The following is a 27888-nucleotide window of genomic DNA, read 5'->3' as shown; positions in this document are numbered from 1 at the left end:
GTCTTTCAAGATTTTTAATACCTACCGCACAGCTTTCCTCTTCACCCTAATCCCTGCCTTCATGCTAGGGATTTCAATATATTCTTCATTGTCCCTTCAAATACCTGAGTGTTCCTCTACCACTTCACTTCCCATAACATACCTACATCTTCATTTCACCTCATTCATCCTTAAGGATGCTCATGCCTTTGGTTTCAGCACCATCTTTAACTATGCTCCCTCTACAATCCAGAATTCTGAAATTCCTTTCACTGATCATAACACTCATCCTTCCATCTCTCGCCTGCCTCAGTGGTTCATTCACTCAACAAGTATGTATTAAGTATCTTCAATGAGTCTGACCAGCAAGATCCTGTTTAACCAGAAGGACCAGAAACCAGCAATCCTCCTCTCACTCCTGCAGCTTTGCATTCCACCTAGCACCAAGGAGAAACAGGCTCCAGGTGATTCTCAGAAAGCCGATAACCTCCATTCTTTAGGTCCACTCCCTTTTTAGGTGACAAGATCCACTTGTTAGTCTAGAAGTGGGGTCTATGTGGAATTCACTGCTATATTTCTTGGCTCAACCCCCACCTACTTCCTTTCTTTGACCCTCTGTTTTAATGAACAATAATCATGTGATCATGGCAAAATGAAGTGGACCATATAAACGTGGCTTAACTTAATATAATTCACAGACCCAAAAGAGCAAAAGGAATAAAATCAAATATATTAAAATAACTCCCACATGGACTGTATACCTCTGGGTCCTCCCAAACCCAGGTAATTCTAAACAAATCTATAGACTTATCCCTAACCTAAGAGTTCAAGGGACACAGTTCAGTTGCTTAGACTCATCCCTCATGTCAGCCACTCCTACTTGGGAGCTAGCCACTGTCCCCTACTGCTTTTTCATTCATGGCCTTCTAAAGGGTCAGTGTTCAGTAAGGAGGACACTCATCATTCTTCCTCACAATCTTCCTTGTTCAGCACTCTGTCACTGGCTTAGACCTCTAATCCTGCCTTCTGACTGCTTTCTGGAGCAATTAGTTTTTCAGCTGCATTTTATAGGATCTGAATTATTCCTTGAAGCTTGTTCGTCGCTAGTAGAGTGATGGCGTGTTGGTTCAACGGTAGACGTTGGCAGGGACACTGTTCCCATACCCATGCTGCATTCTCTTGTCCTGGAACTCCTTCTCCTTGGATTACTTGCCCTCCGTCAATTCTGCCCCTGTTGGCACACTTGGTAACAGCTGAGGTCTGATCACTCCCTTTTCATCTTCCTCCTCCTGTTTGACAACTACATTTCTATCCCATTAGTCAAGTAGGTAAAGCAAAGAGCAAGGACATGTGCAAGACTATGCTAGATGCTAAGGATACAAAGAAAACAATGAAAATATTCCTTGTCCTCAAGAAGCTTACATTCTTCTGGAGGGAAACAACACGGATAAGTTGATATGTGTGTGCATATGTACACATATACACACACGTATATACACATACACATACAAACATGTATAAATATATATGCTATGTATATACACACTACACACACATTATGTTGGGGGAGGGGGATAGAGAAGTACTAATATGTAGAAGGATCAGGAAAAGTCTTGTGTAGAAGGTGGCACCCAAGCTTAGCCTTAAAAGCTAGTTATCAACAGAGACAACAGTGAGGATGGAATACTTTCTAAACCCGGAGGACAATCTATGCAAAGAAAGGAGGTGAAATGTTAGCAGACCAATTTGGCCTGAACATTGTGAGGGGGAATAATATGAAATCAATTTGAGAAGACTTCTAAATCCCTTCTTTGTTCTCAGCCATTCCTGTTCCGGTATGACTTTCCACCCTTCACTGTCTTGACCCTGTGATTAGCCAGATCAATTATATACCATCCTCTACCCTTGAATCCCTTGCACCCATCTCCTATTGCCAGATACACCTTGAAAAACCTCAATTTGGGGTTATTCCCATCATCCACCTTCTCTACTTCTACTCTTATGCAGCTCAGTGTTAATGGGGAAAGTATACCACCATGCTGATTGGTTCCACTACAGATTTATATTATCTAATCTCAACTGATCCCTCATTACTGTATGGAAATCCTTTTAGTCTTCCTTTATTGGCTCTCAAATTCTCCCAATCAGCTACTCTAAGTCACATCACATCTTCTATCCTCAGCACTCCTTCTGTCTCCAGAGAGGATCTTGGCTCCCTCCTTAATGAAAACATAGAAAGCATCTGATGTCAACTACCTCTCCTACTCTACTGTATACTTCAACACCCCTCTCATCCCCATTCTTTGTTTCATTGCTTCAGTCTCAGAGGAAGAGGCGATGCTTCTCCTTGCCAAAACCAGCCCCGCTACTTATGCTTTTGCTCTTAGTTCCCCCAAATGTCTTCTAGAACCTTCCCCTTTCAATTGTCTGCTCCTATGGGTTTCATTATTATTTGGATGACTTCTAGATCTATCTATCTAGTCCCTATTTCTTTTCCTGAACTTTGGTACTACAACATTAACTGCTTACTGGACATCACCGCCTGAATGATCCGGAATCTCAAACATAGTATGTCCAAAATGGAACTAATTATATTCTCCCAAACTTCCCCATTTCTGTTGAGGGCATCACCACTCTCCCAGTCACCCAAGTTTGCAATCTCTGAGTCATCCTTAGTTCATCCTTCTTCCTCATTCCCCACATTCAGTCAGTCGCTAAATCCTGTCAATTTTATCTTTATGACATCTCTTTTTTTGATACTCATGTAGCTCCAATGCTAGTTCATCAGTGGTCCTTTGGAATGGTGATTGATCATTGAATTGATCAGAATTCTTAAATCTTTCAAAGTTGTTTCTCTTTACAATGTTGTTGTTATTGTGTAAAAGCTCCAGATTCCTCTCACTTCATTCTGTACCAGTTCATACAATTCTTCCCAGGTTTCTCTAAAATTATCTCTTCGGTCATTTCTGATGCTACAGTCACATTCCATACTCATTTACCATGTACCATAATCTATTTAGTCGTTCCCCAACTAGTTTCTTCTTTGCCATTACAAAAAGAGTTGCTACAATTTTTTTTTTCTGTATGCAGGCAGCTAGGTGGCACATTGGATGGAGCTTTGGACTTGGACTCAGGAAAAAGTAAATTTCAAATATGACCTCAAACACTTACTAACTCTGTGACCCTGGGCAAGTCACTTAACCTCTCTTTGCCTCAGTTTCCTCATCTGTAAATTAGATATAGTAGGATAATAATTGTACTTACTTATCACAGTTGCTGTAAGGGTCAAATGAGATAATATTTGTAAAGTACTTAGCATAAGTGCTTGGCACATGGTAAATATTAATAAATGATTGCTAAATCTTAATATAGTTAAATGCACCATAGATATAAGCATATGAAGGATTTTTAAAAATTATTATTTCATCGGACATTTATGTTCATAGATGACATTGTGTTGATGTGAAGCACCTAGTGGCACAGTGGATAGAACTCTGGGCCTAGAGTCAGGGAGACCTAAGTTCAAATCTGGCCTTAGATACATGCTAGCTGTTTGACCCTGGGCAAGTCACTTAATCACTATTTGAATTAGTTTCCTTATCTGTAAAATGGAGATAATAATAGCACCTACCTCCCAGGCTTGTTGTAAGGATCATATGAGATACTACTTGTAAAAGTGCTTCACATAGTACCTGACATTTAGTAGGCATTTTATAAAGATTTATTTCCTTTTCTTCCTCCTTGGATTGCAGTCTCCTAAATGAGATTCATAATTACTCCAAGGAATTTTCCTTGACTGTAGATACAGTATTAAAGCAAACAGATAGTTTCTCTTGTCCAGATTATGAGATGATACTGGATGGACAATTCATAGAGCTTATCCATCAATACGTCCAGGAGGTGGGCACATACTTCATCACTAGACCTTTGGAATGGTGATTGGTTATTGAATTGATCAGAAAATACACATATTTTGGACAGAAGTTGCAAGTGGACAGTGTTCTGGACCCAGAATTGAAGAGGGAGCACAGTGAGTCAGATTGTTCTTGAGAAAATGCACCATGTTTTTATGACCACAAGCTTCTCCCTGAAACAAAGACCCATCATTTTAGTAACATCATTCCAGTGATACTATCCATCTTTGAAATATAGAATACTATATTCTCTGAAGAACTAAATAGGAGGGTTTAATTAAACTGGAGGGTCACCTAAAGGGTCATGGAGAAATGTATTATTAGATGAGCAAGCCTAGACATATTAAAAATGAAGAATTGTCTACAAGAAGTGGCATAAAGGATGTCATCAGAGACCTATGTGTGTGAAGAAAGATGAACTGGCCATGGGGAGAGCAAAAAGAAGGTCCTCGGCCTGTGATAATGGATCTTCTATGGGAGAATTTGGACAAGAGTGGCACTCAATGAGCAGGCACAGATGGGTTGCTATATGCATCACTGGAAGGAGTACCCACATCAGTAAAAACAGATCCCTACAGATGTTTCCTGATAATTATTATAAACCTTAGTTATAAAAATTTTTTAAATCTTTTATTTCAGTCAAATTAGCCAAATCAGAATCTCCCATATTTAGTCTCCTTGTAGAACTTACAAGTCTTTCCAAAGATTTGTTCTATTATGGTCAGCGGTTGGGGCGGGGGTGGGGCGGGAAGCATTTCCTTTTCTTCGGGGTAGGAAGGCACGATTTGGAGTCAGAAGACCTGGGTCAGAGTTGCAGTTCTGTTCCTTACTGCCTATGTGATCTTGGGCGAATGACTAACCAGGGATGGGGAACCTGTGGCCTCGAGGCCACATGTAGCCCTCTAGGTCCTTGGGTACAGCCTTTTGACTTAGTCCAAGTTTTACAGAACAAATCCTTTTATTAAGGGGATTTGTTCTGTGAAGTTTGGATTCAGTCAAAGGGCTGCACTTGAGGACCTTGAGGCCTCAGGGTCCCCACCCATGGACTAATCTTTTGGGGCCTCAGTCTCCTTATCTGTAAAATGAGGAAACTAGACTCAATGATCTCTAAGTTTCTTCCCAATTCTAAATCTAATTCTGAAATTCTTTGCTGGCATCCCCTTTTGACAACATAATCAACAAATATGGCAGAGTAAATGCTTTATAGAAAATGAGTTCATACAAGTTTCAGGGCTATCTACATGAACAAGTGGTAAAACCACAATATGTTATGGAACATTTTTTAGCAAGACAGCTGCAATTCTAAAGAAATGAAAATGTTTAATGATATGAAGCTGCCAGGGGCCATGTGTAATGAGACCAGGCCATATTTTGCAGGATGATCTTTCCCTGCTTCAACAGGCAGTGGGAAGCTGTCCACTCTTGGCAGGAGATCTGTGTTACCCTTCTAAAAATAGAAAGAGACAGCTGGGTGCCAGTTCTGAAAGAAGACCCACAGGTTTTAATGAGGCGTATCAGTTATTGAAAATGCTCCTGGAATTCTGAGCCTGGGTGCCTCCACCTGTTGAATGAGAACAGGCTAGCATTTAGTTGCAAATCCAACTTCATTCTCTAATAGAAAGTCTGGGAAATACAACAAAGGAGCAGAGGTAGCTAAAAATCAGACAAAGAATGGGGCAGTAATGCAGATGTGGTTGGTTTTAGAGCCAAGTGCAATTTTTTAATATATGTATGGTTTTATATATGAGCCAGACCATGAATTGAAAAGCCTGCACAAAATAAATACTATTTTATTCTAACTAGACACCATTCTAACAAGCCAGATGATATTCAAATAACATATACCTATAAAGGAGGCAGCTGTGGGGTAGTGAATAGATAGTCTGCTATAGAGTAGGGAAGCCTTGGCTTCAAGTCTTATCGCTAACACATGCTGGCTAGGGGACCCTGGCCAAAGCTCTCAGAGCCTCAGGCAACTCTCTAAAACTATGAATTGTAGAACAATTGTTAATTTGCATTAATAGAGGAGTGCCCTTACCAGGAGCTACCTCCTTCAATGAAATCACAGGTTTATAATTAAAAAAAAAACTAATCTAATTTGTGAAACTCCTCTGTACTGAGGGAGTCAGAGAAGGCTATCTCAAAGGTCTCTTCCAACCTGAACGTTCTTAGGAGGGAGAGCACGGCACAGTGGAGAGGGTAATGATCTGGGAGTCAGAGGACCTGAGTATGAATCTCTGCTCCTACTTAAAACTTGTGTTCCCCTAGGCCAATCACTCAAGTTCTCTAAAACTCAGTCTCTTCATTTGTGGAACAAGGTGGCTTAGTGATGGTGGCTAGGGTCTATCCCCAGCTCTCAGGAAAAACAGGCAATTTGGTATAATGAATACAGGACTGGACTTGGAGTCAGGAAGACATGAATTATAGGCAGGTCGCAATCTGCCTTGTGCTCTCACGCTGACAAAGGCATAGCTTATTTAACGTATGTACATGCGTGGTGTTTCGTGTCAGGTACTGAAAAATTTTTATTGATATATTTTGTTTTTACATCACCTACATTTCCAAATATATCCCATTTTCCTCCCCAGTAAGCTATCTCATATAGCAAAGAATAAAAAAGAAATCAGAAAAAAAAACCCAAACAGTAGTTAGGTCTAAAACATACATATGTATACATACATATGTTTATCTATTTTCTTGCAAGCTCCTTGATGTCCGGAAATATGGCTTGGTACCTTATAATAGTAACTGATATTTATATAGTGCTTTAAAGTTTGCAAAGTTGTGCAAACCATTTAAGGTCTGTAAGATGTTTCTTATGGTGCTTCATTTGCCTCTAGTCAGTGACCGATGCCCTAAAATCTCTCAAATTGATTAAGGACCTATTCATATATTATAGGGAAATTCCTTACCATTTGTTTCACACTTTGTGATTAAATTCTAGGCCTGTTGGGTTGACTGAGTCTATGGTTACATCTGTGGGGAATTGGGGATAGGCTGCAACTTCCCTTACATTTAACATCTTGTGATTACATTCTGGGTTTTCTGTGATTTCATTGTTGAAACAGAGTAGGATGGAACACTTTCCACCGCACCCTGCCCCAACTATCTCACTTGAACCTCATTGTATCACTATTGTAGGCTGCTTAATCTATGTTGATTTGAATTGAAACTATGTGTGCACAATTTCATTTGTTATTATTTCATATAGACAACATTGCATCTATCCCAGAACATTTTACATACAGAACATTGGAGGGTAGTTAAGTATGTATGTGGATTTCACTGCAAATGACTAGTGACTAGAAAAAGATGCAGTAATTGGTGTGCTCGTGGTGGGAAAAAAATGCTAGTGGTGTTGGAAGAAGAGCCTTTCTGTTTATTGAGCTTATTTCTTCCTTCCTTTGCTGCCTATCCATCTCCTTGTACAGGAGAGGGAAAAAGAAAAGAATATGAAAGAAGAAATGTCTATGCTCACACAAAGAAAACATCTGGAAATCTATTTTTTCATACCTGCATATCTAGAGTTAAAAATGCTGCATTTACCCCCAATAACATCAAAGGCTTCAAAAGGGTGAGTCTATCCAGAGATGTGGATATAAAATTCCTTGTACTGGTTTAGGACCTGTTGCTGTCAGTGGCTGCTAAAAAAGAAACCTTTAATCCTCTCCTCAGGCCTTAGCAAAGAAGGAATTCATTTTTGAGTGCTCCATCTAAAAATATACTCAGAGTTCACATTTAATTACATATGGTACCTCAAGTACTTCATTTTTTATCCTGTTTTTCCAGTTTCACATCAGTCCAAGAATCTGGTGCAAAGATCATTTAAACTGTATGTTTACTCACGATTTTTTTTTTAACAAGCAGTATCATTAAGTGAATATGGAAACTTGTTTTTTCCAAGACAGGATGAAAAAAAAGATCTATGAAAAGTCCTTACTAAAGAGGAATAGTGAGCAGATTTGTTGAAACAGTAATAAGTAAGGGTTTTTCCTACTGTCCTCTGCCTGTACAGAATATGAGTGCCTCTTGGTCTCATGACATTTGCAGGATCCCGTCAGAATCCGTAAAGGATCCTAGGTATGGGATAATCTTTAGGTCTTTTTTTCACCCAGAAAAAAAGCACTGGAAACACTGAAGACAAAATGATGAGATTCCATAGCAAGTCAAGAGTATGAACCTGTGAGTCAATTTTATTAAAACAATCTGAAGTAAGAGATTCCATCTTCAATAATTAACTCCTCTAATTACCTCCCTCTCACAAGGAGCAATTGTGACTAGAAATAGATGTGCTAAGTTTAATTATGGTAGAATATATTGTTTTTTTAAAAGCAGGTTTATGAAAATCCATGTAAATGATTTCCTCTTCTATTTTAAGAGTTTGAGAAGGTGCCCCTTGTGATTAGGTCATAGACAAAGGAACCTGAAATCCTGAATGACATTATTTCCAGCTCGACTACTGACTCATTCTGTCTTCTTCAGCAAGCCTTTTAATCTCTTGGTATCTCAGTTTATCCACCTATAAAATGTGAGTAATAACTTACTATGAGATAATGTCAGCGAAGTGCCTAGAAATCTGCAGATGAAAGGCACCAGAAGTATTTTGTTATCTGAGGTATGACTTCACCTTACATGAGAAATGGAATATGCTCGGCTTCCTGATTTGCCTAGCACTTTACTTAAACACTCTTTCTTTTTAAGTAGGGAAGATTACTTTCTCTGTTCTGCATAGTTCTCAGCTTCACTCATGTCTATTTGCACAGTTGGTAATTTTTTTTTTTGTAGAAAGTGGATTGCTTTGGGGAAAACTTGAAAAAATGGCTTTTTGCTTTTTTCTATTTTTATAGAAGTCACATTCTGACATTTAAGATGTTTGAACAGTTTTCAAGTAAGGGGAGATAGCTATAGTAGACTGAGCTCTAATAAGCTTTATCTATCATAGAGTCATACAATTTTTAAGGTAAAAAGACCAGAGTCCAAACCTATCAACTCCTCTAATCAAGCAATTAATTAATTAATTAATTTTCAATGTGTTTTCATATCTGTAGCAATGCTCTGGAGCTACTATCCCAATGCCCATTCACACTGAGATGCTGGGTCCCCGAAGCATGACTATTACAACCCATGAGGGCTCTAGAGTTAGCCCTGAGAGACTGTTTGTCTAATGCTAAAGGCATGTAAACCTTTACAAGTTCTGAGGGTCCTCATCTCAGCTCTCACTGGAACTAACAGGGTCCAGAGGACTGGTTACATCTTCCCCTAAGGGTTTTAGGGGTATCCCAGTGGGACAATAGGGTGTTCTTCTCATACTGTTTGCTTGAGCCCCCATGTGCTTGTCCTAGTGAGGGATGAATTAGAAACTCCATTTGGATCATCTTGTAATGGCAGGGATGCACTGGAAGAAATTTCAGGTGCTTTTTGATATAGAAACCCAGGGAAAATTTTCCTGGAACTCCAAAGAGATAGCTTATGGTACACAGACCTTTGGAGAAAAATTAGTGTGCCTGGTGTAGAAAGGGACACCAAGAAATGTTGTCTGGACTGAAAAGGAAATGTTCAGACAGAATATGACATAAACCTCGAGAGGAGAGAGCGTCAAGGGGAAGAGGGTGGGTGATAAGATAATGTCAAAAGCTGCAGAGAGGTCAAGAAGGATGAAGACTGAGAAAAGGCAATTAGATTAGGCAATTAAGAGTTCATTAGTAACTTTGGAGAGAGCAGTTTTAGTTTAATGAGGTCAGAAGCCAGAAAGTAGAAGCAGCAGCAAATGCAGATGGCTTTATTAAGGAGTTGAACCACAAAAGGGAGGAGAGATATGGGATAATATCTAGTGAGGATAGATCAAATGAAGGTTTTTTTGAGGATAGGGGAGACCTGGGCATGTTAGTGTGTAACAGGGAAGCAGCCAGTAGATAAGAGAGAGACTGAAGAAAAATGAAAGAATGTGGATGATAGAGGCGCAATGAGATGGAGAAGATAGCATAGAATGGGATCACTTTTGCAGATAGAGGCCTTGGCAAAGAAAAGGGCCACTTCCTCATGTGGGACAGAGCTGAAGAAGGGGATCTTCACAGGGAGCATCTGAATGGGGGAGCAGACTCAGAATGGGGGTTCAACCTGACGGCAGTAGAAGAGACTAAACCTTAGAGCCATGAAGGGAAGACATTGCCAGAAAAATACCTAGAACTAAATCTATGATTGATTTTAACATTTCAACTGTAGTCTACCCTGCTAGGTACTGGGATCTCCTAAAAACTGAAATTGTTGAAGACAAGAAGTTGAAGACCTTTCAGAAACAGAAAGTAGTCTTTGTGACTTAATAACAGCAGTATTGTGTTTAAGACTCAGGCAAAGTTAGGGGACTGGGGAGTTGAATTTCCCTGGGATTTTCTCCTGGGCTTGAGCAGGCTTGACAATTACAAACCAGCTTATCCTGAGGGAGCAGAAATATTTCAGAAGGATGAACTTTTGGCCTTTGGAACATACCAATTTATGTCACAAGGCATGATCTTTTGGAAATCTTATCATGGTATGATATTTCTGCCACTTAAGTTTTTTTTTTTTTACAAGTCCCACCCCTCTAGATTATCAAATCCAAACACTGAGTCATTGATGAAGTCATGAAGCCACAGGGAGTGAAGGGTCATGGGGCCTTCCAAGTGAGCTTGTTACCCAAGGACCTGGTACTTTCTGACTCGTGGATTTCCCAGATGCTGTAGTCCCAGCTGCTTTCCCAACTCAGGAAACACCACCTGCTTCTTTAAATTTCCAGCCTTTTTTGCTGGGCAGTGGCTTATTATAGGCACCCAACTAACCTGTTAAACTGAGTTATTCTTCATGCTCTTGGTGTATTTCCATAACTGATTGTATATTTAAAAATATTTATTTAAAAAAATTTCCCCAGTTATATGTAAAAACAATTTTGAACACTTATTTTTAAAACTTTGAGTTCCAAACTCTCTCCCTTCTTTCCTTCCCACTCCCCTAATTGTTATATTTCTACACAGAAGAGGGCTAAATGTTTACCCAGAAATCAGATGATTTCTGGAATGTGAGTCTGTTTTGATGTTTTTGCTCTTTGTGAAGTTGAAATTATGTAATAATGATGATGCATATTTTCTTTAGGTTTGTAGGAGACACTGAGGGCCTCTGGCAAATAATTCTTATTTTTCAGTTGAAAAAGCTCAGATAAGGGGAATAGAAATATTAACACTACTACCAATAATTCTAGTTCAGTTGTGATGAATTCTGACTCAAACTTATGCTCTTTGGTTGTTAAGTAAGAATATTTTGGTTATAATTATTGTTATATTATCTACTTATAAGGCATGATTGACCAAAATACCATTATATATGTACATGCACATGAACAGATTTGATCATATTTGTCCCGTGCAAGTGCTGCCCTTGACACTAGCTGTGTGACCCTGGGCAAGGCACTTAACCATTTAGAAATCCAAGGCGACCATCCAAGAATGTTAGTTGCTGATGTGTTACTGATTTGTATCCATGGAGGGATTTTCCATAGTGTTCCTGATGCTAATGAAATCACAGAAAAAATTACATATGTTTTGAGTGTATAGGGGCAGCTAGATGGCACAGTGGATAGATTGCAGGGCCTGGAGGTCAGGAAGACCCAATTTTAAATCTGGCCTCAGACTAGCTGTGTGACCCTGGGCAAGTCACTTAACCATTTGCCTCAGTTTTCTCATCTATAAAATGAGATAAGTCAAAGAATGGCAAACTCTTCCAGTATCTTTGCCAACAAAAACCCCAACTAGGGTCACAAGAGTTGGATACGACTGAAAATGACTAAACAACAAAAGTGTGTGTTGTGTATACTTATATAAGTTTCTGTTCAGAGGCAACATGGTGTGGAATCCAGTCTACTAGCACTGGATTAAGGGACCCTTGATTTCAAATCCTGTCTTAAGATATTAGCTGTGCAATTCTAAGTAAGTCTTCTAACCATTCAAGCTCTTTTCTCATCTGTAAAATGGGGATAATAACATCTACTATATCTCATAGGGTTGTGAGGACCAAATACGTAAAGAGCTCTGCATACATAAATGTGCTACATAAATGTGATTACTACACCTTGGTAGAATAGAATATGCTCGAGTACAGGGAATTTCATTTTTTTTTCCTCTGTATTGCCAGTGCCTAGCACATTAGGTTCTTAATACACTGTAATTTTCACATTATACTTTATATTAAAAATATATACCTACATCTTTGCCCACCCTGTTTATATTTTAAGCTTTTTTTAAATGCATTTCCCCAAGGTACCTAGCACAGAATTTTGCACATAGCAAAGGCATAATAAATATTTAACAATTTTATTTTCTAGGACTTTCCTGTTTGGTATGTTTACTTATTAAAAATCAAGTCTGCTTTATAGCAGATAAATCAATCTCCTTTTAGCATATACACTAAAAAAAAATCACTGATAAGTTCTACTAAAATAATTACTTTGCCTTCATTTAATTCAATCTTGGCACAATTAACTATCACTGTGAAGCCCATTTTGAGAAGGTATGCTACACCATTAAGAATCCTGGGCTTTAGCTCTCGCCCCCATGCAAGAGGCCTGTACAGCTATTCGAGTTACTACACTTTCCTCTCAATGAAGGGAATAAAATTTGCCTCTTTTTTTTTTTTTTTTTGGAAGATTAGAGGTCATTTTTAAACTCATCTTATCTAAAAGGTGATAAATACAAAGATTATGTTAACAAAAGCAGAATGGTAGTATCTGACAATTCTTAAGTTGTAAATCAATTGTCTTGCTTTCCTCAATGAAAATTATTCGACCAATTCTCTAGATTTAGAACTTTGAACTGATGCTTACAGGGATGTTTAGCTCCTTTTTTCCTGAAGAGGCCTTTAAGGTACATACCATAAAGTGTTCCCTGCATCTTTGCCTACAGAAATCCTCCCTGCTACCTCTTCCTTGAAGTCTCTCCCAACTAAAAAGGGATCGATATATTTCCAAATCTCTTGTCCTCATACATAGTAGGCCCTTGGCATTTGTTGAATTGAATGATTTTTGTGAAGGACACCCAACTTTTTTAGCTTTAACATCTCTTACTTCAAATATAAACAAGCTCATTCAAGAACTGTTTAATTCAATTCAACACATATTTATTAAGCACTTACTATGTGTAAAGGCACTGCTGGGTGCTGGGGATACAAAGAAAAAAAAATGAAACAGGCCTGCTCTCAAGCAGCTCCCATTCTATTGAGGGATTATTACAGGCACATAGAAAAGCAGATACACAATTATACAAAGCAATTTCCAGAGGGAGAGATGACTAACAAACTTGTGGGAGGAGATAAGGAAAAGCTTGCTATAGAAGGTGGCATCTGAGCTGTGCTTTGGAGGACATTAAAGACTTCAAGAGACCAGAGTTAGGAGGGAGTGCATTTCAGACATGGAGAACCACATGCAAAGGGACAGAGGTGGAAGATGGAAGGTGAGGGATGGTGAAAACCAGGGAGGCCAGGCAGAAGGGAACAAGGAATGTGTTTAAGTGCTTGTCATTAAGTCCACATCACACTCTGAATAAAAACCAAAAAAGTAAATTTATTTAAATTACTAAAATAGTTTTGAAAGTCATTTACAAATCAGCTGCTACAATTAATGTTTCCAAAAAGTACAATAAGTAGCATATTAATCACTTAAAATTATTTGGTCAGCAAAATATTTAATAAAAACATTTATCTCCCCACCCAATACTTTTTGTATGTATAAAATGACAATGTTTCTATCATTTCCTGTTTGGGAATTTTTTTTTTTGGAAAATAATTCAAATAATATGACTCTAGATTGTCAGAAAACTTTTTAATAGGGATGTGATTTATGAATGTGGGTGGCCTCACCAAATAAGAATTAAACCACCTATCCATTTACTATCAAATATAGGTCATTCAAAGGCAAATATGAAACCAATGTCTAGTTCTAATAACACTCTGAAAGAAGATGAGAATAAAGGTTTTCCAAGTTTCACAAACAAAAAAACCAAACCCCAGGTCACTCCATAATTATAAGAATCAAAGAAAACTATATAGCAACTTAAGAGACAAGAATACTATAAATTACAGATTGAAAGTTAAAACTGAAATATGTAAGTACACTAAATACACATTTAAAAATTCTTCATCTGTGGTACTTTATTTTCTTTTTGGCATGAAGCACTCAAAATAAACTTATATGCATAGTAAATCTTCATATTCTTCACAGAGTTTCATTAAATGACTCAGAATAAAACATATATACAGACAGAGAAGTTAATATTATTTACTGGTCCTGCAATTTTAGATTTTTATTAAAATCAAAAGCTTTAACATATATGTTCAGAATAAACTACCCAGATTTTGCCCACCCTTCAAGAGGTAGGATGATTGAACTTAGGTCTCATGATACACATTGCCTTCCAAATCTTATTGCAGGATCAGAAATTTCTTATGAGAAGAATACTTTGAGATGGCCCTACTAAAAAGGAAAGACTGAATTATTAACTGAGATGATAAGGATGTTATGAACACCTCAATCATCCAAGTCTCAATGGCTTATTGTTAAAATTTAATTTTGTGCAAGATTCCACCCCCTCCCCCCCGCCCCATTTCCCCAACCTTGAAAACTTTCAGTGCTTCTGTTATTCTAAGAAATAGTTAAGAGGGTAAATCCACACCTAAAATGTGCTAAAGGAAAGGGAACAGAAAAGCCCCTAGCTGTTTGTGAGGAGCTGCCATCCCATGAGGCCAGTGAACAAGCATCAGGGTGGGGTGTGGGGAGGGCAGGGACAGGGGCAGGGGCAGGAGCAGGAACAGTGGCAGGGAAAGCTTTGGAAGAAAATAGCTAAACTAAAAAATGAGAAAAGTTGATGGGAAAGGAGTCTATCAATTAATCAGACCAAGCCTATAATGATTCTGCCCCAGGTTCTCAAAGAGAACTCTGTGGAACCTGCAAACAAATTGCAACTCTAAGTTAACTCTTCATTGTTCTGCATGTAAACAAAGAAAAAGATCCTCTTCGGGATCACAGATGATATTAAGATGACTAAGAAATTAAAAGCATTTACAATGCTTTGCATTCACTATGTCCTATGTTTACAACAGAACTTTAATTTCCTTTAAAAAGAAAATAGCTCTTGCAAAAAGAGCTCTGATTCTTATTACTGGTCAGAGGGCTTGAGAAGTTCTTGGGATGTGAAGCATATTTCCTTTTCTCCCACAGTTATAAGCACACCCCACTTTTCAGGGAATTTTCAGGCTGGACAGGTAATACCAGGTGGGAGATACGGCTCCACAGTCCACTTAGTTTGTCTAAATCCATGTGATTATAGGAGTTAGGGGTGACAGAAGTGGTAAACTTGGCCTTGAGGAAATCCCTCACTTTCTCTTCAACCTCCTTTAGGCCTAAATCAGTTCCCAGTGTCTCTTCTTCCAGTAGGACTGTAAGAATCAGGGCCACATCTTTGAAGGCAGCAGTTTCATGATCGCAGTATTTGTAGAAGATGAGAGTGGAGCCTGCGGGAAGGGATTCAAAACGATGAACCACAGCTGCATTCTGGCCATTCCTGAACCCCTCGTTCAGTTTCTGATCTACTTCCAGCTTGACAATGTCACTGTCTTGGGTAGATCTGCCAGTCCCATTAATTCGGATTGCACGAACCCTATAGAAGGAGGAGTAGGCGTCTGCAATCTGTTCACTCAGACACCTGAGTGTTTCTTCAGCATCCTGGGCAGCGGTCAGCAACAAGACGGCAGGCTGAGGCCGAGGGTGGGAGCTGTTTAGGTGTTTCTCCAGGAATGTCTGGCTCCTTTTCCATAACTTTTCATCCTGACTTTGATACTTATTCCTAAGTTTTTTCATCTGGTTCTGGAATTTCTGCACAGCAGTAGTTTCTACACTTGTGGTTGAAGTCCAATTTATGTAGACAAAACTGGGGGCAATAAGAATTACTAACATTGCTAGCAGCCACACTTTGACAGAAGACTTCTTTTTGGACTGATCTGCTTAGGAATAACAGAAGTGACAAACATAAACATCACTTTGTCAGTATCACAGAAGAGCAACATGTTGAAATTTAACATTAAACTTTGTAATATACCATTTTGTTCTTTTAGAAATACTTAGAAGATAAGGGGAAAGGTAGTGAAAAAATGAAGGGTCGATGAAACAGAATATCATTTCTTTAACTAAAGACAGAATTGTTATTTTTTAAAAGAGCAGCATATTAAAATAAAGTTACACATATGCAAAAATATTCAAGGATGCATATGTAAATATGTGTATGTGTTTCTTTAGACATGGCACTGGGTAATAGAAGATGATTTCTAAAGTTCATTCTAGTTCTAAAATTCTAAAACTGCAGAAATGGTTAAAAATAATAGCCTTACAGGAATAAATAGAAAAAATGCTGTAAGCAGTTCAGAAATAACAGCACACAGCATACCTAAATATTGTTTATTTCTGCTGCGGCACAGGGCAATATGAAATTGGAAAAGAACACTATCAGACCAAACTGATGAAACATGATTTATTACTATAGGAAATTAGCAGTTAATATGATACCCAAAAGGTGGACTATTTTAGATTAAATGTTTTCTAATATTGCAACTGTAATATCAGAATAAAAAAGGATAATTTAAGTTAATCTCTTCCATGTCTTACTAATAGCAGCTGTGATTTTGCTTTTATATTCAGTCTCCCACAATACCCAGAGTTTTTCCAGTTGCTAGTGCTTGCCCCCTTCCCAAATTATCTTGTATCTTTTGTACATACCTGTATATGTACATGGGATCCTAGAATATGTACTCATTAGCACTCCCCCAAGGGAAGGACTGTTTTCACTTGGTCTTCATATACCCTGGCCTCAGTGTATACAGTGCTCTGCACATTAGCGGGTGCAAAATAAATAGTTGCCAGTTTTTTGGAACCACAGGCTCATTCTATTTTTTCTGTGATACATACAATTTAACAGGAGCAAAAGTGAGTTTGGAATTTTCCCATCCTTGATTACAAACCAATACTTTGCAGCATTCTGAAAGGTCCAGTGTAAGTGGTCATTAGCATTAAAAGTGTCACAAAATTTGTCCTAGTCTGTTCACTTTCTACATCCTTTTGACTGTGAGGCCAATAGAGTTTAAAAGGAAGATCTCAATGTGTGGCTTTTCTTATATTTAACAGACTCTAGAAAAGAGTCTTGGTCAGGTATAAGGTATGGATTAGAGTAGGTGGTTTCTAAGATCCATTTCAATTCTGAGATTTTATAGTTGTGTAAATTATCTTTATCATCAACATACTTTCATTGAAAAATAAGGTCAAGTGGAAATTAAGAAGTACTTACCTTGGTTGACAGATAACAACGATTTGTTTCTAAGGTCTGATTTACGGAAGTTATCATCTGTTGAAAAGATTGAGAAAGACAATGCAGTCATTCAATTTAGGTTTTAAAATTTTGGTATTTCCCTCTAATGAAGATAAGAAAAATAAAAACTCTAACACAGGACAAAAGAAAGAACTCAACAAAAGACCAAGAGTGTGTGGTCATAGCTTTCAACTCCAGAGCTCCTGTTTCTACCCATTTTTTTCCCACCTTCCCATTTGTCTAAGAGGAAAGAACACTCCTTCACCAAAACTAACCCCTTCATTTATGCCTTCAATCATCACTGCCTCCCACCTCCTTTCTCCTTTGACCTCCTTTCTCCATGGAGGTAATTTCACCATATTTACAAACACTTTAAAAGAACAGTCATCTAATGCCTCAGTTTCCTCACTACTCACTCATTTCTCATATCTTGCAATATGGATTCCACAGTTTTGCCCCTTATCCCAACTGACTCTCCTGAAACTACTTTCTCAAAAGTTACCAGAGACCCTCAAACTCAAGGGCCTCCTCCATCCTAAACCCCTTTGACAGCTCAGTAGCATCTAGTAATGCTGACTATTTCTACCCTCATTTCTGATTCTACCTCCTGCCTTCACCTTCATATAATAGAACAAACATTTAAGTCAGGGGTTCTTAATCTAGGACTCATGAGCTTGTTTTAAAAAATTCTTTGATAATGATATCTGAATATAATTGGGTTTCCTTTGTAATCCTGCATATTTTATGCATTTAAAAACATGATTCTGAGGAGGGGGTCCAGTGTTCACCAGACTGCTAAAGGGGTCCGCAGCACAAAAAAGGTTAAGAACCCTTACTTTATATCTTTCCCAAAATAAGCACTGCTGGAGAGAAATCCTTCCTTGTACCACACTGCCTCCAGTTAACATGGTTTCTCCCTCCTAGAATTTCTAATAAATATTTTTTCTACTCTATTAAACAGCATGACCTATGTTGGATCCTATTATTACTGCATCTTTGGAGTCTAGCATGGTGCTTTGTATATATTCTAGGTACTTAAGAAATATTTCCTGAACTGAACTTGAATTCTGTGTATTCAAGACTGAGCTCATCATCATTCTCCCAAATTCTATTCCCCCTTTTTGTCTCCCCTATTTCCATTAATAGCCTCACGATCATCCCAGTTACCACTTCCAGAAACGCTAGGCCTATGGGCACAACACTCCATAGCAAGTCTCAGGGTGGCCATTCCCTAAGTCACCAAGGCAACCAAGAAAATATCCCCAAACATAAACATGAAGAGACTACAAAATAAGTGCCAGGGAAATAGGGCTTCACAACTGGACCCTGTGAGGCCAGGGGTCAACTACGGAACAAGGATGATATTCAGGCAGAGATAGCTGCAGCGTATGATGGAAAGAGTATTGGATCTGAAGTCAGGGGACCTGGGTTTGAAGCCTAGCTGCTCTGTTGCTTGCTACCTGAATGACCCTGGGTAAGTTACTTTGACTTCTCTGTGCCTCAGTTTCCTCAAAATGGGGGGGGAGGAGATGTGAACTAGATGGCTGTAGTTCCTAAGGAAGAGGGTGGGTATTAGCTGGGCTTGAGAGTAAAACTTGGGGCCAGATAATGATTAAATTCAAATCTCAGTTTTTCTACTGACTCCTTTTGGGACTAGAGGCAAGTGACTTCCCCTCTCTGGGCCTCAATTTTCTCATCTATGAAAAGAGGGGGTTGGAACAGGTGACCTTTTTAAAGTTCTTTCCAGCTCTAAATCTCAGATTTGATGATCTGGACCCCCTTCCCCATCCAAACTGGAAATAAGCTATTTTTCTTCTGATTTCTCTATTAGTTTATAATATTTTGTGTCTCATTTATTTCTGTACCTCTTTTAGGGCCTAGAATAATGCTCTGTACACAGTAGGTACTCAACATGTTTGTCAAATGAAAGATTAAACTGCCCAGCAAATTATAAAATCCTTATAAAACCAGATCCCTATATTATCTGCACAAAGTAGTTATAAATAAAATTTGAAGATCCAATACTGAATGTTGTGATAAGATCTTTTTAAATCAATTAAAGTATCACTATCCTATCTTACTCTTAAATATTTAACAGGAGTAGAGAATGTTCTGGGACAAGTCAAGGGAAAGAAGAAAACAGGTCAAGCGCATGATAAAATTTAATATGTATCATACCATCTGAAAAATGATCATGAATCAAGTTCTTGCCTACTGTAGATGCTGCAAGGAAAGAGACAGAATTGAATGTAGGCTACTTTCAGACTTTTTCAAATAAACTTTGATGTCTGGTATCTGTATCACTCAAATCCTGGATGCTTTCAAATTTTTTTTTCTTTAAAACTAACATTGGATTTTTTTTTTCCAGATAAAGGAAAGTGATTAGTTGGTTTTCCAAATATTCCTCAATCCCATATAATATTGAGGTTAAGAATCCCTGGAACAGACAGGTAAATTTTTGGCCTCAAGACCAAAAACAAATATACATCACTAAAAAAAAAAAAAATCCCCCAAAGCCTCAAGGCAATTATGAACTTGCTAGAGAGTCATCAAAATAAGTCTAGACTGGAATCATCACCTGTAACAGTTCTTACTCAAACTATGATTTGAACTTGGTAGGTTCTTGATTTTTTAAAAATTTCCCATCATGATGAGGTGTCCATAATAGTTAATATGTAACACACCTAAGATTTACCTAATTAAAAAAACAGAGGTGACATACATACTACAGTTGCCACTCCCAAATGACCTATATATGATACCATAGCTAAGGCAGGACATGCTTTAAAATCAGTACACGGAACGCTTAATAACATTCTTAATAACAAAATTAAAATTCTTAATTCTTAATAACAAAATTAAAATACCGAAAGTAGCACAAATTTCCAAAATGAAACTTTTATGGGGTGGGGCTCATATTCTTCCTGCCTAAAGGGTGGAGTGATAATTAGTCACTGCCTACACAGTAAGAAGCAGAAGACAGTGATCCTTTTATCCTCGTCACTAACAGGTACTTCTCTAAGGAGGAGACAAGTTATTAACCCATTCACAAGGAAATGACACAGTAGTAGTACACAGCTCAGGGAAATGTAGAAAGCACAGGATTAGAAGAAAGCAGACCTCAGTTCAAGCCTCAGGCCTTTCCACTTACTAATTATGTGAATGTGGGCTTGGCTAGTTACTTTATCTTTCCTGGACTCCAGGGGAAGGGCCTTGGAGTGGAGAGAGTACATGACCTCTATGGTCCTTTCCAATTTTAATCAGACCTGAGTTTGAGGCCTGAGCTCCAACACTTATTAGCTTTATAGCTTTGGGCATACTTCTGAACCTCAGTTTCTTTATCTGTAAAACAGTGATAACATTTGTACTACCAAGTGCTAAATATGAGACTATCATCATTATCATACAGTGATATGACTTCACCATGTGAAGGGACAACTATGTAGCTAAAAGACTCATGAACTGTGTTTCGGTCCATTTCTCTGTTCTTTGCCATTTTGGAAGCTGAATAACTGGAGGAAATGCCCTTGCTAGTTGGAAACAGACATGTCATCTACCCTGATATACTGCGGGAGTACTAGTGATGGTAGTACAGTACTGCTTTCTACCTGAGTCGATAAAATTATGCAGTCAGAATGTGAGGCATGAATTCTGGAATGCTAAGGAAAGGAAAGAAAGTCATTAGGTTGGGGTAGGAGTGAAGAAAGGAGAAAGAAATCTGTGCAAGGTCTATTTTGAAGTAAACGTAGGACAGTCCTTCCCCAAATGAACAGCCTTCTTGGTGTTATTCCTACTATTACTACTATCACCCTAGGCACTATGGCTTGAACTAATAAGAGCTATAGTACCTAGGATTGTTATTTCTCACTCCATATTTGCATGAAGTTGTTTTCTTTGTTTTCCAGGAACTTAAGAAATGCTTTAAAATGACAGCACGGACCAGTCATGTATATTATAAACTCCACACACACAGTAATTTAACTTCTATAATGTTGAACTGCAAGCCTGGTGTGGTATTAAAGTATTCTGGGAGTACTGCAGGCTCACTATAATATCATGGTGAGCACAGCTGTCTTTTAGGCAACTGACACTGTTCCTGGGTTAACAGCAGCTACAGAAATTAGCTCTGAGTAGCTAGGGAGGGAAGGAGATTAGAGTGAGCCAAAAAGCCATGTTAAGAAAGTCTACTCAAGTCTGTCTCAAAGCCTGACAGGCAGCACCAAACAGTAGGAACATAAAATAAGGAGAAACATAGGACACCATGCTGTACTGGGCAAAAGAGAAAGGACAGAGGTATTCCAGGGGTAACAGACAATAAGAAATATTAACAGCACATAAACGTACACACGCAAGTGGCCAGGAGAATGTAACAGCAATTAGCAAGGCTTAACAATGACAGCCGATGATTCCTATGTTATGTGCTTACGCCCAATTATAATAAAATACAGGTAAGGATTATAAAAAAGTTTAAGAGGAGAAGGCCAACTTTATTCCAAAGTCCAGCTCTTATTGTGGGAAAACACGGGTGATGCAATCTAGACAGTGAAATTGTACCTGCTCTGCCTGCTCTGCATTCCACTCACTTACGTAGCTTTAGGAGACCTGCTGCAGCCTGGACCTCCATGAAATCCCAAGGGACTCACTTGGCCTAGGCCCTAGATGAATAAATGCTGAGTAGACACGCTGAATGTAACTTCAGACCTAAGTACTACATAAATTGTCTTCTAAAACAAGATATTGCTTTAGATGTATTTCTGCTGAAAGTATTACGCATGCTGAGTTTTTAAAATTACTCGTTAAAGCATTTCTTAAGTTCTTTAAAAAGAGATCAAATAAGTTACCCTAAACATATCACTGCAAACAAAACTCAAATCTATAGCCATTATTACTTCAAACTGGTAAATTAAGCTTCTCTAAATAATACAAACTAAACTCAAATATCTTATTGGAGAGAGAACCTGCAGAAAAAGGTGTCATCAGTAAAGAAACGGCAATAAAGTACGGGAACAATGTGCCATTGGAACTGTCATTCTGTCCGTTCAAAAAGAGCCAAGGTGTCTTATATGTCACTCCGAGTCTACAGAGCAAGTCAGAGCCCAGCCTTGGAATTTTATTTTGTTTTTTGCTCATCACGCAAGCAAATTCTTATAACACCATCACTAACCCACTAACAATCAAACACTGGCAATACAGAACTAAATGTTCTTTTAAAAAAGCTTTTATATCCTCAACTTAAAAAAAAAATTAACATTTCCATAAACAAAGCAGAACTTTAAGAGGATTATATCTTTTAGCAAATGCTCTTAAGAACATTTTATAACAAAGCAGAGATTTGTCCACTTACTTGGTGATTTTGTCCGTAGTCTTACATTTTGTCCAGGCAATTCCTGAGATTTTATTGGAGCCTGGAAGGCTGGAGTAAAGGGAAAGAAACAAAACATCAAAATTTCAATGCACAAATCTTTAGAAACAATTACATCCATTAAGACTACAGCATTATGAGGTTAGTGAGTCAGAAAGGCCAAAACAAGACAACTACCAGCATTAAGCTCCAAAATAAAGGTAAAAGGCAAAGGAGGCGTGGGGGGGTGGGGAGGAAATGGCCCAGGGTCACTGATATGTGAAGCAGGATACTGAGATAAGGTTAGGTAAAACCTCTTAATCATCCTTAAATGTCCTGACACTAGTTAGGCAGAAAATATTTAATCAGGGAGGGACCACTTTTTAACTGAGTGAATGACATAAATAAAATTCTATTTCATCTTACAGTGTAATTTGTAGCAAAAGAGCTGCATATAATGACTTGTAGATAAATTATCCATGAATCATGGACCCTTCCCATTTTTCCATTATGCTGTCCCACTTTGGTACTGGTGTCAAAAAAAGAAAAAACAAAAAAAAAATCCAATACTAGTCTGGATGACGCATGATAATACATTCACACTACAAAAGTAACTGCCACATACAATGTATCTCTGACATACCTTTGATTTAAGAGGAAAAAGAAGCCAAATAATTTGAGGTCTTATTGTGATAGTTTTCATGGAAAGAAAGCAAGATCATGCCCCTTGCCAGTAGAAAAAAAAGCAAACACATTCATGTACTTACATAGTGAGGGTGATTGCTTATTGGGAAGTTTTATTTCTTGGCCTGCAACAGAAAGCAGAGAGAAAAACCAGAATATTTAGAAGGCTAAAACAAAAATGTTCTCACAGACCAGAATTTGGTATTATTTGTTTTGATTTTTTTTTTCATTTCAAAGATCAGAAAAAAACAAAATAACGATCCCAAGATTTTCATTGGCTCCAGGTGACCAGACAGCAGACTCTAGGTCCTTCTGATTCCAAGACTGCTCTTCTATCCCCTGCCTCTCTCTCTCTTTAGGAGGCCAAGACTCAAACTTTTTCAATATTCCACCTGTCCAATAAGGAATAACATTTTCTTCATATGGTTGGTACCTTAGTTCATATATGAGGAAACTATGTCCAGGATCACATGAAGCTTTGTCAATTAAATACCCTGGATGTTACCTATAAGCAACTTTGTGACTAATGCTCTACCATGTGAAGCTTCAAGGTGATAGTTTAGAACCATAAAACTTGTAAAACCAAGTACGAAAATCTTGATGTTACGAAGAAATGATTCATTGTAACAAGTCTCCTGAAAAGTACTTATATTGGTGACACTTGGACATTTGGTATAAAGACAGACTGAAACCTAAAATCCAAAATCTTAGAGGCAAAAGGCACATAAAGATAATGGAGGATTTGGAAAAGCAGTTTTTTCAAATGTTCTTATTCCATTCTCAGCATTATCTCTATCTTGCCACGTTTGAGCTGACATCCAGGCACTAGGTAAATGAAAAAACAAAATCAAAATCTGTAAAGGAGGCTATAAAAGAAACAATAATTCAACCCTCAAGGTTTCTTGAATTAGACTACAATTTTTAAAAAAAGGAATTGAGAAATAAACTTTAAACATGTGGAAATTTACATGTGGAGTACTTTGGGGGCTGCCAAATAACTACACTAAATTTTTTTTATGCATCCTACCCAAGAAAGTAGAGCAAAGAAGCTCTTCTATTCCTAACCAAAGGCCACAAGTAGGTTTCAAACTGTTTTATGACCAATGTAACAAAAAAAATCAATGGAATCAATGAATAAAATCACAAGGCCGCTGCCAACATTGAATCGGCACCTACGAAGGTCACAGAAAGGAGTATATTTTTTAAAATTTCAAATTCAAGCCTGTGAATAGACAGGGGGAATTCAAGAAATTCAGATGCTTTAAGATGGCACACTCTTCCCTCTTATCTCGATGATTTCTCTTTATCATTTGCTATACTTAAATCAAACTGCAAAAGATCACCTGGAAAAAACAAGGAGAGCACAGCACCTGAAGCTACCCTAAACAGAAAAGTAAGGAGGAGAGAAGGAAACATGTCTGAAAACATACTCTTTGATGACTGCCAATGAAATTCTGGAGGTTGACTACGACATCTAAAAATACAAGCAGACATACTGAATAACAAGACGTATTTCGTGTTTTAAAAGCACAATTTACATAGGTCCTATTTTAAGTTCTACAATTAAAAAAACAAACAAACCACACCACAAGGCAATGATTGCAACTACCTTAGTATCTAAAGGTATTTGCTAGAACTGTAGAATACGCTATTTATAAAAGCCATACCACAAGGCAATGACTGAATCTACTGTGGTATCTGAAGGTATTTGCTAAAACTGTAGAATGTACTGTGTGTGGGGCTGTGAGTTGGTCCCACCATTCTGGTAAACAATAATTTGGAATTATACTATAAAAGTCACTGAACTGTACCTGTACTAAGTCTGACCCAGTGATACTACCACTAGGCATCACTGTGACTAAGAAGGTCAAAGATGGCAGGAAAGATCTCATACTAAAAAAACGTTTAAAACAGCAGCACTTTTTACAGCAGCTGAGTAAAAATGGATGTCTGTCTACTGGGAATGGGCTGAACAAATTCATATGTGAACTTGATGGAAAATTATTTCATCATAAGAAATGGCCTAGATGAAGAAATCAGAGAAGCGTGGGAAGATAAGTCTGAACAGATGCAGATCAAAGTAAGCAGAGTAATGAGGACAATTTACACAATGAGCACATTAATGTGAGTGGAAACAACACTGAAAGTCCTCAGAATGCTGTTCGACGCAGTGAACAGGAATGATTTTTGAGGACCGAGGAAAGCACACTCGCGTATCTTACCAGAGGGGCGGGAAGCTAAAGATGAAGGAGGAGGTGTACATTTTCAGGTATGGCTCACATACTGACTTGTTTCACTTCACTGTACTTATTTGTTACGAGGGTGGGTGTGATGGAGGGTAAGAGAAGTCATAGGGAAGTCCCAGTTATATATAAAAAAGGTAATAGCTTATTTTTGCCTTCTCCCTAGTATACTCTTTGGAGATAACTGTAACAAGACATAGAATAGGGCACAGAGGAGAGGTGAGTAAGAACCTTTTAGTTGTGGAAAATTCTAATGATTCAAAATGACAAAGCTACAGCAGAGCATGAGGACATTAGGGTAGGAAGGGATCTGAGATGTTCTCTAGTTTAACCCACTCACTTCATAAATGAGAAAACTGAAGCTCAAAGAAGGGATATGACTTCTCCAGGTAATACAAGGAGTTACTGGTAGAGCTGAGAGTGGAACCCAGGTCTCTGGACTCCCGGCTCAGTGCTGTTTTCCTTTTAAGTATATACAGGTAAAAAAGGAAAGATTTAGATTTAAAAATAACATAAAGTCAGCAAACTGTTGGAAGTTTAATATATCACACAGAAGAGGGAATGTAGGAGAAAAAAGAATCGTGTTGACGAAGAAGTGGATCAGGAAGTAAAGCCACAGCTGTCATTGTCTTTTATGTTCAACTACCTACAATGGATGCGCTCTTTGCGGAACTGTTTTATTATGCCTGAGATTCACATATTATATACTTCAAATGACTCCTAGTTGGTATTGTGCTCTGTGAGACTTCAACTGACTTAAGGTGTTGATCATTTAAACACAGTGAGATTTTGGACCCTTGAGCTTCAGAGAAATAATAAATTCCTTGGGCCTGTGGTCAGAGAAAGTTATGGCTTTCATTTCAGTTCTCCCATTTTATAGTAAGATTATGAATGTTCACAAAGTAATAAATAAAAAATAATGTATTACTTTCCTGCATGCTTGTGGACTTCCGTCTTTGTGATATAGTATGCAGCAATAAAGTCTATTATGGTTGTAATTTTAAAATTAATTTACTTAACTTTACTTGCTAATTGCCATTATATGTAATCTTCCGTTAGAATATGTACTATTCTAGTGCCTGAATTAACTTGAAAGTGATAAAACTCAAATTTCCTTTACAAATAAGAAATTTTTAAGGTAATAAATTCACATTTCTATAGTACTTCTGGAATTAGGAAAGTGCTTTAACTACACTCAATGTCAGATACCTTATAATTTACTATTAATAGATGGTGAATACTAAGTAATCTGGGGATCATGAAAAAATTTGAAAACCTGTTCCATTTGATTCAAGAAAAAGTTCTGAATGACTCAGTACTGCTCAAAGCTAGTATAGTTAGCATTTATATAGCTTTAAGATTATATATACAGCTTTCAGATTTGCAAAGCATTATACACACGTTATCTCATTTAAACCCCACAACAATACTGTGAAGATAGGTAGTATTATTATTCCCACTTCACAGACTTTCTCAAGAAACTGAGGCAGAAAGGGTTAAGTGACTGGCTCAGGGTCACATAGCTAATGTCTCAGGCTGAATTTGAACTCAGGCCTTCCTGACTCTAAATCTTGTGCTGTATCATGTAGTTGCCTAATTGTTATATATTGTTAGAAGATGAAGCACATTAGTAACCTTCAAGGTGGCACCATCACATATACCTAGATAATACAGCAATATCTCTCCTCTGTCAATCAACATGCCTCATTTCTCTTCTATAAAAATATTCTTCCTACCCACCTTACTGTAAGAGATTCACTTGAAATCAGCAGCATTTTCAAGCATTGTCCTAGGAGTTGGGAATACAAAGACACGGGCTACCTTCTCAAGGAGCTTAGGTTCTACTGGGAGAAGAAGAGGAAGGGACAACAAGGCAGCTACACAGACAGCCATGTCACTGGGGACAATCGCTAGCCACTGAAGGAGGCCTTGGCCACACTATGGTGGGGGTAGCCAACCCAAGGAAAGCCTTGAGAAGTCCCAGGGAGTCACACACCCCCTTAGATAAGCAACGGCATAGAACTATTAAGTGTTGGTCACCTTCCTCAACCTACCAGAGCTTTGCTCTCTGGCTTCACTCTCTTGGCTATTAAGATCTGTTTTGCTACTGAGAGGGATGACAGAAGTACAGACCACTGACTCAAACTGTCACTTATTAGTCACAGCTACAAGACAAAACTACGAACTCTTTATCTGGGTGCAGAAAGGACTGCAGTGCTTTAGCAGGGAGTGTGTGAGGAAAGTCTGAGAATCAATGTTGCAGAGGGGCTAAAGCGTAAGACTAGTGGTTCTTTTTAGGGATTTAAAATGTTTTGACTTGGGTTTGAGTGTCTTGTTAATATCACTGGCACTTT

At 38.1% G+C, this 27888-nt stretch overlaps 1 protein-coding gene across 2 annotated transcripts in view; it reads right to left on the bottom strand.

Moving 5' to 3' along the window:
* Positions 1–13456: 13456 nt before the first annotated feature.
* TOR1AIP1 (torsin 1A interacting protein 1) overlaps positions 13457–27888 on the bottom strand; it is a 33787-nt gene continuing 19355 nt past the window's right edge. The window contains exons 7-11 of one of the 2 annotated variants that reach the window (XM_036756738.1): positions 23375–23416; positions 22611–22679; positions 19445–19489; positions 17246–17302; positions 13457–15908 (exon numbers count right to left, since the gene is read on the bottom strand). In XM_036756738.1, coding sequence (XP_036612633.1) covers positions 15130–15908; positions 17246–17302; positions 19445–19489; positions 22611–22679; positions 23375–23416 — 992 coding nt within the window. In that variant the 3' untranslated portion in view covers positions 13457–15129. The remainder of the gene's footprint in view (positions 15909–17245; positions 17303–19444; positions 19490–22610; positions 22680–23374; positions 23417–27888) is intronic. The other variant, XM_036756739.1, reaches the window with a different exon arrangement.

This window comes from Trichosurus vulpecula, chromosome 4, assembly GCF_011100635.1.
Source record: "Trichosurus vulpecula isolate mTriVul1 chromosome 4, mTriVul1.pri, whole genome shotgun sequence".
NCBI lineage: Eukaryota > Metazoa > Chordata > Mammalia > Diprotodontia > Phalangeridae > Trichosurus > Trichosurus vulpecula.
This window is presented reverse-complemented; position numbering and strand designations above follow the sequence as displayed.